Source organism: Phyllobates terribilis, unplaced genomic scaffold, assembly GCF_046119375.1.
Source record: "Phyllobates terribilis strain yellow unplaced genomic scaffold, ASM4611937v1 Scaffold_7__3_contigs__length_470593459, whole genome shotgun sequence".
Lineage (NCBI taxonomy): Eukaryota > Metazoa > Chordata > Amphibia > Anura > Dendrobatidae > Phyllobates > Phyllobates terribilis.
The window spans coordinates 317,634,345-317,647,596 of NW_027362767.1; the positions used below are offsets into that span (position 1 = coordinate 317,634,345).

At 40.6% G+C, this 13,252-nt stretch overlaps 1 protein-coding gene across 3 annotated transcripts in view; it reads right to left on the minus strand.

Annotated features, from left to right (window-relative positions):
- COL4A6 (collagen type IV alpha 6 chain) overlaps positions 1-13,252 on the minus strand; it is a 276,656-nt gene that overhangs the window by 63,487 nt on the left and 199,917 nt on the right. For all 3 annotated transcript variants that reach the window (XM_073641112.1, XM_073641113.1, XM_073641111.1), the window contains exons 20-24: positions 11,076-11,216; positions 9,628-9,726; positions 8,460-8,620; positions 5,592-5,771; positions 4,901-5,084 (exon numbers count right to left, since the gene is read on the minus strand). In XM_073641112.1, the coding sequence (XP_073497213.1) occupies positions 4,901-5,084; positions 5,592-5,771; positions 8,460-8,620; positions 9,628-9,726; positions 11,076-11,216 (765 nt within the window). The remainder of the gene's footprint in view (positions 1-4,900; positions 5,085-5,591; positions 5,772-8,459; positions 8,621-9,627; positions 9,727-11,075; positions 11,217-13,252) is intronic.

A 13,252-nucleotide genomic window follows, 5' to 3' on the forward strand; every position in this document is an offset into this window, starting at 1 on the left:
TTTTGTTTCCCTTTCCTGTGTTATACAGTTCAACTACATTTTCCAGTAGATCTGTTGACAATTATTTTGCTTTCCCCATGACTCACAATCCAGAAATGTCAGTGGCTGGATGAAAGATGCAAACAGGTCACAGATGAGGATGTTACCTTTAGTAGCCATTCAAACCCATTTGTGTCAAATTCTGTACATGTTATCAGGCCAAAATCACCAGGGTATGTGAACTTTTGATCAAGGTCTTTTGGACATTTTTGGTTGTCATTAAGATTTAAAAAGAAAAACACAGTAGTTTGACAATAAATGGCTTCACCCAACCAATAACCATGAGTGGAAAAAAAAGTTTTTTTGTTATCATTCATACTCTCTGAAACAAGGCCAAAAAAGGAAAAATTCTGCTGAGGTATGTAAACTTTTGAGCACAACTGTATCTTCAGCATGATGATATGAACACAAGAGTCCTGATCTCAACATCATTGAGTCTGTTTGGGCTCACATGAAAAGAAAGAAGGATGATTTGTGAAAACCTACATCTACAGATGATATGTAGTTCATTCTCCAAGATGTTTTGAAGGCAAAGGGTGGTTACCCCAAATATTGATTTCATTTACATTTCTCTGTTAGTAATATATGAATCTGATAAGAATTGTGAAATAAATAGTGCCATGATAAACCAGAGCCTGGATCTATATATGGGACTATACACAGTATATACAGTATATACATCCTACCAGTATATTGTCCTACCACAATATACATATACACACAGTGCGTTGTGAAAGTATTTGGCCCACTTGAACTTTTCTACCTTTTGCCACATTTCTGGCGTCAAACATAAAGATATAAAATGCTAATTTTTTAGGAAGAATCAACAACAAGTGGGACACAATCGTGAAGTGGAACGAAATTTATTGGATATTTTAAACTTTTTTAACAAGTTAAAAACTGAAAAGTGGGGCGTGCAATATTATTCGCCCCCCTTGAGTTAATACTTTGTAGCACCACCTTTTGCTGCCATTACAGCTGCAAGTCGCTTGGGGTATGTCTCTATCAGTTTTGCACATCGAGAGGCTGAAATTCTTGCCCATTCTTTCTTGCAAAACAGCTCAAGCAAATTGAGGTTAGATGGAGGGCGTTTGTGAACAGCAGTATCCAGCTCTTTCCACAGATTCTCGATTGGATTCAGGTCTGGACTTTTACTTGGCCATTCTAACACCTAGATACGTTTATTTTTGAACCATTCCATTGTAGATTTTGCTTTATGTTTGGGATCATTGTCTTGTTGGAAGATAAATCTCCTTCCCAGTCTCAGGTCTTTTGCAGACTCCAACAGGTTTTCTTCCAGAATGGTCCTGTATTTGGCTCCGTCCATCTTCCCATCAATTTTAACCATCTTCCCTGTCCCTGCTGAAGAAAAGCAGGCCCAAACCATGATGCTGCAACCACCATTTTTGACAGTGGGGATGGTGTTTTGAGGATGATGAGCTGTGTTGCTTTTACGCCAAACATATCGTTTTGCATTGTGGCCAAAAAGTTAGATTTTGGTTTCATCTGACTAGAGCACCTTATTCCACATGTTTGGTGTGTCTCCCAGGTGGCTTGTGGCAAACATCAAACGAGACTTTTTATGGATATCTTTGAGAAATGGCTTTCTTCTTGCCACTCTTCCATAAAGACAAGATTTGTGCAGTGTACGACTGATTGTTGTCCTATGGACAGACTCTCCCACCTCAGCTGTAGATCTCTGAAGTTCATCCAGAGTGATCATGGGCCTTTTGGCTGCATCTCTGATCAGTCTTCTTCTAGTTCAAGATGAAAGTTTAGAAGGACGGCCGGGTCTTGGTAGATTTGCAGTGGTCTGATACTCCTTCCATTTCAATATAATTGCTTGCACAGTGCTCCTTGAGATGTGTAAAACTTGGGAAATCTTTTTGTATCCAAATCCGGCTTTAAATTTCGCCACAACAGCATCTCGGCGCTGCCTGGTGTGTTCCTTGGTCTTCATGATGCTCTCTGCACTTGAAACAGAACCCTGAGACTATCACAGAGCAGGTGCACTTATATGGAGACTTAATTACACACAGGTGGATTCTATTTATCATTACCAGTCATTTAGGACAACATTGGATCATTCAGAGATCCTCACTGAACTTCTGGAGTGAGTTTGCTGCACTGAAAGTAAAAGGGGCCAAATAATATTGCACGCCCCACTTTTCAGTTTTTAATTTATTAAAAAAGTTTAAAATATCCAATAAATTTCGTTCCACTTCACGATTGTGTCCCACTTGTTGTTGATTCTTCCCAAAAAAATTAAAATTTTATATCTTTATATTTGAAGCCAGAAATGTGGCAAAAGGTTATAAAGTTCAAGGGGGCCAAATACTTTCACAACGCACTGTATACAGGTCTATAGTACCATAGCTCCACTGTGTTCATATGACATCGCAAATTAGACAGTTTTCTTTTTAAGCACTTGGTACAATATGATGCTGACATTTCATTCAGTTTAGCTGGGATTTTATAGTTATTAAAAGGATATACAGTACAGTCCAAAAGCTTGGACACACCTTCTCATTTAAAGATTTTTCTGTATTTTCATGACTATGAAAATTGTACATTCACACTGAAGGCATCAAAACTATGAATTAACACATGTGGAATTATATACTTAACAAAAAAGTGTGAAACAACTGAAAATATGTCTTATATTCTAGGTTCTTCAAAGTAGCCACCTTTTGCTTTGATGACTGCTTTGCACACTCTTGGCATTCTCTTGATGAGCTTCAAGTGGTAGTCACCGGAAAAGGTTTTCGCTTCACAGGAGTGCCCTGTCAGGTTTAATAAGTGGGATTTCTTGCCTTATAAATGGGGTTGGGACCATCAGTTGTGTTGTGCAGAAGTCAGGTGGATACACAGCTGATAGTCCTACTGAATAGACTGTTAGAATTTGTATTATGGCAAGAAAAAAGCAGCTAAATAAAGAAAAACAAGTGGCCATCATTACTTTAAGAAATGAAGGTCAGTCAGTGCGAAAAATTGGGAAAACTTTGAAAGTGTTCCCAAGTGCAGTTGCAAAAACTGTCAAGCGCTACAAAGAAACTGGCTCACATGAGGACCGCCCCAGGAAAGGAAGACCAAGAGTCACCTCTGCTTCTGAGGATAAGTTTATCCGAATTACCAGCCTCAGAAATCGCAGGTTAACAGCAGCTCAGATTAGAGACTAGGTCAATGCCACACAGAGTTCTAGCAGCAGACACATCTCTACAACAACTGTTAAGAGGAGACTTTGTGCAGCAGGCCTTCATGGTAAAATAGCTGCTAGGAAACCACTGCTAAGGACAGGCAACAAGCAGAAGAGACTTGTTTGGGCTAAAGAACACAAGGAATGGACATTAGACCAGTGGAAATCTGTGCTTTGGTCTGATGAGTACAAATTTGAGATCTTTGGTTCCAACCACCGTGTCTTTGTGCGACGCAGAAAAGGTGAACGGATGGACTCTACATGCCTGGTTTCCACCGTGAAGCATGGAGGAGGACGTTTGATGGTGTGGGGGTGCTTTGCTGGTGACACTGTTGGGGATTTATTCAAAATTGAAGCTATACTGAACCAGCATGGCTACCACAGCATCTTGCAGCGGCATGCTATTCCATCCGGTTTGCGTTTAGTTCGACCATCATTTATTTTTCAACAGGACAATGACCCCAAACACACCTCCAGGCTGTGTAAGGGCTATCTGACCAAGAAGGAGAGTAATGGTGTGCTACGCCAGATGACCTGGCCTCCACAGTCACCAGACCTGAACCCAATCGAGATGGTTTGGGGTGAGCTGGACCGCAGAGTGAAGGCAAAAGGGTCAACAAGTGCTAAGCATCTCTGGGAACTCCTTCAAGATTGTTGGAAAACCATTTCCGGTGACTACCACTTGAAGCTCATCAAGAGAATGCCAAGAGTGTGCAAAGCAGTCATCAAAGCAAAAGGTGGCTACTTTGAAGAACCTAGAATATAAGACATATTTTCAGTTGTTTCACACTTTTTTGTTAAGTATATTATTCCACATGAGTTAATTCATAGTTTTGATGCCTTCAGTGTGAATGTACAATTTTCATAGTCATGAAAATACAGAAAAATCTTTAAATGAGAAGGTGTGTCCAAACTTTTGGTCTGTACTGTATTTGCTGGAATTGTTGACTTTACCACTATACATGTATATACAATCAACGTAGAATGGACAATGTTGGTTTATAATTTGTGAAATAACTTGTGCTCCTAAATGTATTTAGCTTTAGGTGGTGACATATATCCAAGTTTTGTTGGTACTTTCACAAAATTACTTGCCTTTAGTAAAATCAAAAAACTTATAAGAAAAAAAAGATATATATGAAATTAAAGAGCAATTTTAGTGAAACTCTCAAACCAGGGTTAATCTACGTACAATAATGGCTGTTTCTTTGCAACTTTTTTTTTCTTTTAAACCAAAAACAAAAGAAGCAATACTCACAACCTGTTATCCATGTCAACTTTTATTCTTTCCCTTACCAGTTCCCCACTCTCCAAGTTTCATCACAAGTCTCTACTTCCAGAAATGCCTGCTTAACCAATCACTGGCTGAGGTGGGTCGCCACTATGCCCAGTACTTGGATAATCAGGCATTTCCAGTGTATTGAGAGAATATCAGTGGGGACCCAGGAAGAATTGGCCAGGGATCAGTGAAGGTCAGTATCTCTTTGTTTTACTTCTCAAACAACTCTGGAACTTCACATGAAAATTGTATTAGCTTATTGTATACTCCAATCGTAAACATTAACATCACAACTTACAATACGGAAAGTCCTTACCAATATCTTTCTATATAATTAATTAAAAAAAAAATGTGATAATTTCATGGAAGCACTCTTAATTACATACCAGGAGGTCCAGAAGGTCCAGGTTGTCCATCCAGTCCTGGTAAACCTGGGTCACCAGGAAGCCCACGAGAACCAGGTAAACCTGGAAAGCCAACACCTGGAAGTCCACTATCTCCACGACTTCCCTTTTGACCAGGTTGTCCTGGAAAACCCTTCTCTCCAGGATTGCCGAATCCACCATCTCCCTAGAAATTGGAGAGAAAAACAAGCGATAATAATTTCACAAATCCATTACACAAGCGAGAATGCGTACAACTTGATGGATTGGTTACATAAATGAGGCCAAATATATTATAAAAACACTAAGGGATCACAAGGGGTTGTCTAAACTAGGCACTTTTTTCCATACACACTATTAAGCAGTAGATACTTCGAACAGAGCTGTAGATGTAAAGGTAAAATCAACAGGAACTGTTTTGTGGACAAAACATAAAGGGTGTCCTAACACAAGGATGCAACACTAGGCAATTTTAGCATGTGGAAATTCAACAAGTCAGATTTGTCTTTTCTGCAACTTTTGATATTAGATCACCAGCAGATCCTACTAGAATCAGCTTGTAAAAGGGAGGTTTGTGTATGGGTATATTTAGGCACTTCAGTGAAATTTCTGTAATTGGAAGGAATGCTGTTTATTCTACATATTATTCTGCTAATATTTGCTAAAGTAGTTCCATGGGTCAATGAAAGCTTACAGGTGCGCCTTTTCGGCCTGCAAGGCCTGGCAATCCATCCCTTCCCGGGTTTCCTTGAGCTCCAGGGGCACCTCTAAGCCCAACAGATCCGGGGTCTCCACGTGTGCCTAAGCCAGAGGGAAAGATTGGATCTCCCTTTTCCCCCTTTGGTCCTGGAGCACCGAGCTGTCCTGGTGATCCCTTAGGATAGAGAAATAATTTGTTTCATTACACAAAATAAATTAGAATTGAAACAGTAATTGTGATTTTACATGCTACAGAATTACTAGAGATTTATCCTGCAGGTTCTGCACATAAAAAGTTATTTTGAAAATAATGTTATTCCCTATCCAAAGGATAGGGGATACCTTGATGACTGCTGGGACCTCCAGCAATCCTGAGTATGGAGTTCTTGACCCCCAATTTCATTAATTATCGATGGGACTGCTGGAGAAAGCCAAGCACTCTACTCTGCTTTCTTCAGCAGGCCTATTGACAATTAATTAAACAGAGGTCAAGGATGTGCACCTCCACTACATTTAGGATTGGGCTCAAGATCACAGGGACTCCCAGCATTTATCAAGTGATCCCCTATACGGTGGATGTTTTTTTGGGGAATAAACCTTTAAACTTTGCAGCACGTTTCTGTACAATACAATGGGGTTTAAATATTGTTCTGCAGAATTAAGAACATAATGTGGATTTTTTCAAATTCGATTTCCCTGCATTTTACCTTTTGCAAAGCATAGGATGAAATCTCCAACAACATCTGTCCATAATATGTTGATTTTGCTGTGAATAACAGTAAATTTGCTGACCATTTCAGATTTTTAGTTATATAGTTTGCCTTGTGTAATCTGGCTCAATGACTTCCTTTAGAGATTTAATTGAGCTGAGATCTCAATCAGCGCATGTGCCACCACCGGCAGCAGGGACAACACCAGCGCAATATTTCAAACAGGAGGCAGTTCACTCACAAAGCAATGACCTGTCTTACAGGCACCAGAGACGGGCAGAGGGGCCGGGACAGCAGCGGAAGACCCTACCCACGGTCCGGCCCCTGTGCACCTAAATCTTATTACCCAACAACTTCAAATGCGGATTATACAGTAGAACAATCACCATGCAGATTTCTTCACTAAAGGTATCTATTTGATCTGTGTAACAGCGCCATTATGGCCATGCCTTTACTAACTAGCAAAATCGTGCTAGAGGGTCTCTTTAATATAATGCTATAGAAAATTAAAACATCAGCAAAGTTTAAAAAAACATGTTTAATATAAAAGTTTTTTTCAGCATGGTGAATGCTGTACAGAGCACAGTCTAAAGTATCTCCTGTTTCCTTCCCACGTTGATTCCTTAGATGCGTACATGCACAGTATGGCCTCATTCCGACATATGAGAAAAATGGACTGATTATTTTGATCAGAGTTTGATCAGAGTGAGGTTTGAGTGACATCAGTTTTTCTCGTACATGGCAAAAAAAAAAGGCTTCTCCACATTCTCCTACGAGACAGTCCGTGAAAATCAGATCGCACTCGGATGGCATCCAAGATTTTTTCACACACCCATAGACTTGCATTGCCGATTTTGATCCGACGCGCAGATCAAAACTGCCCATGTCTCCACGATTTTCCGCGGACAGCTCAGATGGACATATGAATGGCCCCAGAGACTATCAGAGAAAGAGTACTATCCGTGAAAACCATGGATAGCACTCGTACAAGAACATCAGATGTCTGAATGAGGTCTTAGGCTGTGATAACACTTGATAATTTTATCCCACCTTTTGCCAAGGTTTTGTCGCATTTTCTGTTGTGACTTTTAAAACAATTACAATAAAATATATTTATGTAACTTTACACAAAATTGCATCTAAAACCAACAATAAAACAGTATTCACCAATTATCATGATAAACTTGAGAAACAAAGAGTTTTTTTTGTAGGCATAAAAAATTCAAATTTTATTACAACATTTAAAAGTACATATAGAAAGTACGATATAAAGTGACAGTGTATAGATGGTAGCAAAAAAATCACTGAAAAAGACAGCAAGTTGTAAGAATCTCCATGATCCCAAAATTCAAAAGGCAGAATGATGCATACAATAGAACAGGTAATAAGACTATTTAATAATATAGGTCATATGTGTATATATTGCTGCATATCAAACATATCCATAGATACACTCCAAAATAGAAGGGTAATGGCTGCCAGAGAAAGGGATTCCCAAATGGAAAAACTCTTATATATTGTTTAAGTCATCTTACCCAGTGGGAGGCCGAACATAGATCAGTGAGAATAGACGCGCAGTGGCAAGCCCCAATGAGTTGGCATGTTTTGGCGCTCTGGGTTGGTCTCTCCTTTCCCCAGATGCGCCAACTTAGTTATAAATGGGTTAAATTGTTGATACAATTATCATATAGCTATGATTCATTAACTAGGCATTCCAGACATAAACATTGATATTTAATCCATAAATGCTTGATCACAGGAGGTGCAACTCCTGCCAATGAGCAGAATGAATCGTGGCTACACAGATACAGTCAGTGTCAGACTGGGGTGCCAAGGGCTGACTTTTCAGCTACATGCAAATGTGACTTTATCCTCATTCATAAATTTGTATAGCAATAAAATGGGTTGACTGTTAAATAAAAAAGATGCTGCCTTTATCTGTACTTCGTGAATCAAGTGTATTGTGCCATATAAGTGAGTGGTGGCCACTCCTTCACAGGGGCCCACCGGAGGATTCTCCTGTTCTCTAGTGGGCCAGTCCGAGCCTGGATCCAATGCAAGATGCTGAGCTTCTGTTAATATTTGCTTACATTTTTATAAAATAGAAACCTTGTTTACCCCCAATTAGTTACAATTATAGAGAAATTTCTTACAGAACTGCCTGGTGGACCATCGGATCCTCTTCTGCCAGGATCACCAGGTGGTCCATCAAATCCAAGAAATCCATCATTTCCTGGTGGACCTGGACGCCCAGGATCTCCAGGTATTCCACGGCCACCAGTACCCCCGCCACATGCACAGTCACCAGCGGCTCCTGAAAGTATTAAACATAAGTACTCCTAACACGCCTGAAGCACAAAAATGGCTAATATTAATATTCTTTCCCAAAACACGCTACACGCCAGAAACGGGTCAGATATTTTCTATGGAATGTATGCAATTATATGACATGCTGTTTTTATTTATCAAGATGGAACAAAATTTGGATGGTTTTATAGAAGGAATTGGGATGTGCAGTTTTCTCTACTTTTTCCATTAATCCAGTTAATGGTCTGAAACTTTAAACGGCACTCCCACATCCTGAGACTAGTTTCTTTCAATATCAGCAGGAAACAGGATTATAAACTGGGTAAGCCCTATATATTTTCATGAGTTCACGTGTTTCATTTGCCTTGGTATGTGTGTCTGTGGCTTGAGAAGATTCCACTTGTCAGGTTCTCCCCAAAATCTGTGTGAAGTAGGTCTAGGGAGGGTCACTGTGCTGGACAGGGAAGGAGCAGGACCTCCACAGATGAGAGAGCCCCAGTAAGTATGGCAGCAATGCTGTAAAGGAGATCAATACAATGCTGAAGGGAGGAGAGTTACAAAGTGTGGTGTAGAATTAATAACGAGCCAAAAATGGTTAGCATTTGCAATGGGGAGATGCAGACGCCTCTGCCGTGATGCCCCCATGTCTGGCCTTGGTATGCTGGAAGTGGGACCGAACTTCAATCTTCTAACGGATGGTATTACACTGTCACAGAGTGCATGTGCATTGTCATTGGAGACACAATTTTTCAGAAGTTTTTGGATATTTATGGTGAAATTTTATGCTCGTGCTGATGTTCCTTCCCAGATCGTAAATGTCCAGGCAGTCTTCATGTAGATGTAATTTGTGCTGCCCTTCTCTATTTTATTGTTTTTATCTGTATATTGTTTAAATGTGGATAAATTATTGACATGTTCACAAATTTAAAAGTCAAACAAACAAAACTTTACTTCTTACTTTTCCAATGATTGTGAGAAAGAGAAATGGTGTACAAAAGTAAAATGAAATGTTACCTTTATATCCTTTGGCTCCAATTCTTCCTGGCGGCCCTTGCAATCCTTTGTCTCCTGGAATCCCAGGCTCACCCCTGCTTGTTGGTCTTGGACCAAAATCTAAATGAAAAAAAGATGATAACGATAAAAAAAAGAAAGACAAAGTTATATGGATAAATGGCAATTGTCAACCTAAGGTTAGCCATATGTAGCAAAAGTGTGATGGTCAAGTTGCCTACTGTATATTGATCCATCTGAAGTACTCAAAGTTAGGGCACGTTTAGACGCCAGAGATTTTTCTTGTATGCAAAAAAACGGTCCAAGTTTAATCAGTGCCTTTGATTCAATTTTCAGCAGAGTTTGGTCAATGTGCCAGATTTTACCATCAAAGTTTGGTCAAACTTTCATCATTTTTCTTGTATGAATAAAAAAAAAATGCTGAAGGTTTTTTCAAGCTTCTCCTATCAGTCAGTCCAGAAATAACGAGCAGCACACTGATGGCATCTGAGTGAGATCAGATTTTTTTCACATATCCAAAATTTGCATTGGCAAGTATGATCTGAGACTCAGATCAAAAAGACATGTCTCCGTGATTTTGAATTTCCTGTTTGCCGGGTTTTCTCCTTATAATGCGCACTGACTGTGCGCTCTGTTGCCAGCTAGTTACTTCTCATCAGAGCCGGCGAGGGAGTGCACTGTCACTGTGCTGATAAGAATATTGCACAGTAAGAATGAGGCTTGTATTGAGTATGTCGGAATTGACAATAGACACAAGCTCAGTACAGCAAGGACTAGCCCAGCTCCTGAAAAGGACATCACTGATGACGCTTCGTTTCAGGGTGGATGGATGCAGTGTCTGTAGCAGTGACTACAGCCTGAGCCCCCTGATGACGTCTTGTTTGAGCATCCCTGCATGCACTGGGGGCTCTCAAACTAAGCATCATCAAAGTAAACAAAAAAAAAAGATGTTAAATAGCGTAGCAAGGGAACCATAGAGAACTTTTAATTAAAGTATATTAGAAAAGATATTAGATTATGACATTAAATATAAATTTAGCATTAAAATAAATGATAGTTTCTGACCACCCCTTTAAGCAAGGAAACTCAGTCTGTGACAACATGATAATTCCCTTTATCCTCATCCTGCCCTCCTTGTGCTAATAACATTTGTATGGAGGTAAACTCAGTACTCAACACATGCAAATGCCTCAGAGACTACAAGTGCAATGTATTAAGGCTTCTGCAGCAGTTTTTGGAATCAAAAGTTGCACATTTTATTGCAAGCTCTTTTGAGAGGAATAAAAAATTGTGACTTTGTGATTTTTTTGTCACTGTTACCACTTTTAAAATGTTGGTGGCAAAGTGGGCATGGTTAGCTGTGTAACTAAATCTAAGCCACATTTATGAATTAATAAAAGATTACCTAATTGTTATGTGTCATGACTTTTTCACTAGCAGACAAATGTTACCTGGTAGCCCTGGGGGACCAGGCGGTCCTGGTGGACCATCTCTTCCTGGGGTCCCTTGTTGCCCATAAGCTGGTCTTCCGGGGTCTCCCCTTTCTCCCTTAGTCCCCTGGACACCTTGAAATCCAGGTAAACCAGGAAAACCTGAAAAAGTAGAAATCCACATTAATAATAATAATTTTTATTTATATAGCACCAACATATTCCGCACTACTTTACAAATATTAGAAATGTGTAACTTTGAAAAAGACTAAAGGGGTCGATTCACCAAACAGTTTTTGCCAGAATTGACTCTTGGCATTTTTATATGTTGCCAGTCCCTGACAACTTTTAGAAAAGTAGGCAAAACATGGCATGTAGGGGGCGAGGCCATGTGTGGCCGAGAAATTCATCGCAATTTACGCCACAAAGCAGCATGGAACTAACACAGCGGCCTTTACAGTTTGCAAAGACGTTTTCACCCAGCTTTACTATACTCTAAATTGCAAATATACTTGGCTCACGTACTGCTAATCCTATAAAACTACAAAAATCTTGGAAAGATGGGTGTCCATGATTGTGGGATCTGTAATGGCAGTCATTCTGGTTACCACACAGCAGAAAGTTGTTAATTTCCCCCTTCTTCAAAACCCATAGGGACCGGGGATTGGGCTTGAAATTGAAAACCTGTATGTAGGACCAAAAATCCATTTTCAGCAGTGGCCTGGTCCTAATGTGACCCTGATTTTCAACCTGTTCACAGCTTCAAAGGCTTCATGGCTAAATCTGCCACAATTCACTTCTCGTCCAAGGTCAACAAAGAGCTTGCTTTTGTTATTTGGCACTTTAATGTGACATAGGCAAATATGTTATACTAGATGGAGGACCGATGCTATCGCATCGGGAGGGAGGTAATGTCACGATGGGGGCAGGCTTTGCAGCGTTGAGAATCTCTCCCCCCATGTGCTCACCCACCTATCCACTCTCTCTTTCCCCCCCATGTGCTGACTTCTCCCGTCTGTGCTCTCTTCTTTGACCTGTCTACCCCATGTGCTATCCCCCTTGTCTGCTGTCTCTCTCCTTCCTGTGCTGTGTTCTCCCCTCATGTGCTGTCCCGTTTGAGCTGTCTCCCCTCTGTGCGCTTTCTCTTTCCCCAATCTGCTGACTTCTCCCGTCTGTGCTCTCTTCTTTGACCTGTGTACCCCATGTGCTCTCCCCCTTGTCTGCTCTCTCTCTCCACCCTTGTGCTGTTGAGTTGTCTCCCTGCGCAGTAAATCAGACCGCCACCATCTTTGTGCAGGCAGATAGTGGGGGTCACATTAAAACTGCGCATGCGCTCCTCCTGTGCAAAGATGGCAGCGGTCAGTGAATCATTCGGCTGATCCCGGCGGCGTGTACAACGCGTTTGCGACGGTGTTCCGCTGGTGGTACCGAGCAAGAGGCTGGTACCACCAGGGGTTTCCATATTGAGACACCCATCTCTTGGGTGTCCCAATATGGCGGTCGATGAACTTCCGCTGCTTGGAATTCTGGGATCCGGACACATCTGGAAGGAACAGGATGTGAAGACATTACAAGGTAAGTATATTACAGATACAGTACAGACCAAAAGTTTGGACACACCTTCTCATTTAAAGATTTTCTGTATTTTCATGACTATGAAAATTGTACATTCACACTGAAGGCATCAAAACTATGAATTAACACATGTGAAATTATATACTGAACAAAAAAGTGTGAAACAACTGAAAATATGTCTTACATTCTAGGTTCTTCAAAGTAGCCACCTTTTGCTTTGATGACTGCTTTGCACACTCTTGGCATTCTCTTGATGAGCTTCAAGAGGTAGTCACCGGAAATGGTTTTCCCTTCACAGGTGTGCCCTGTCAGGTTTAATAAGTGGGAATTCTTGCCTTATAAATGGGGTTGGGACCATCAGTTGTGTTGTGCAGAAGTCTGGTGGATACACAGCTGATAGTCCTACTGAATAGACTGTTAGAATTTGTATTATGGCAAGAAAAAAGCAGCTAAGTAAAGAAAAATGAGTGGCTATCATTACTTTAAGAAATGAAGGTCAGTCAGTCCGAAAAATTGGGAAAGCTTTGAAAGTGTCCCCAAGTGCAGTTGCAAAAACCATCAAGCGCTACAAAGAAACTGGCTCACATGAGGACCGCCCCAGGAAAGGAAGACCAAGAGTCACC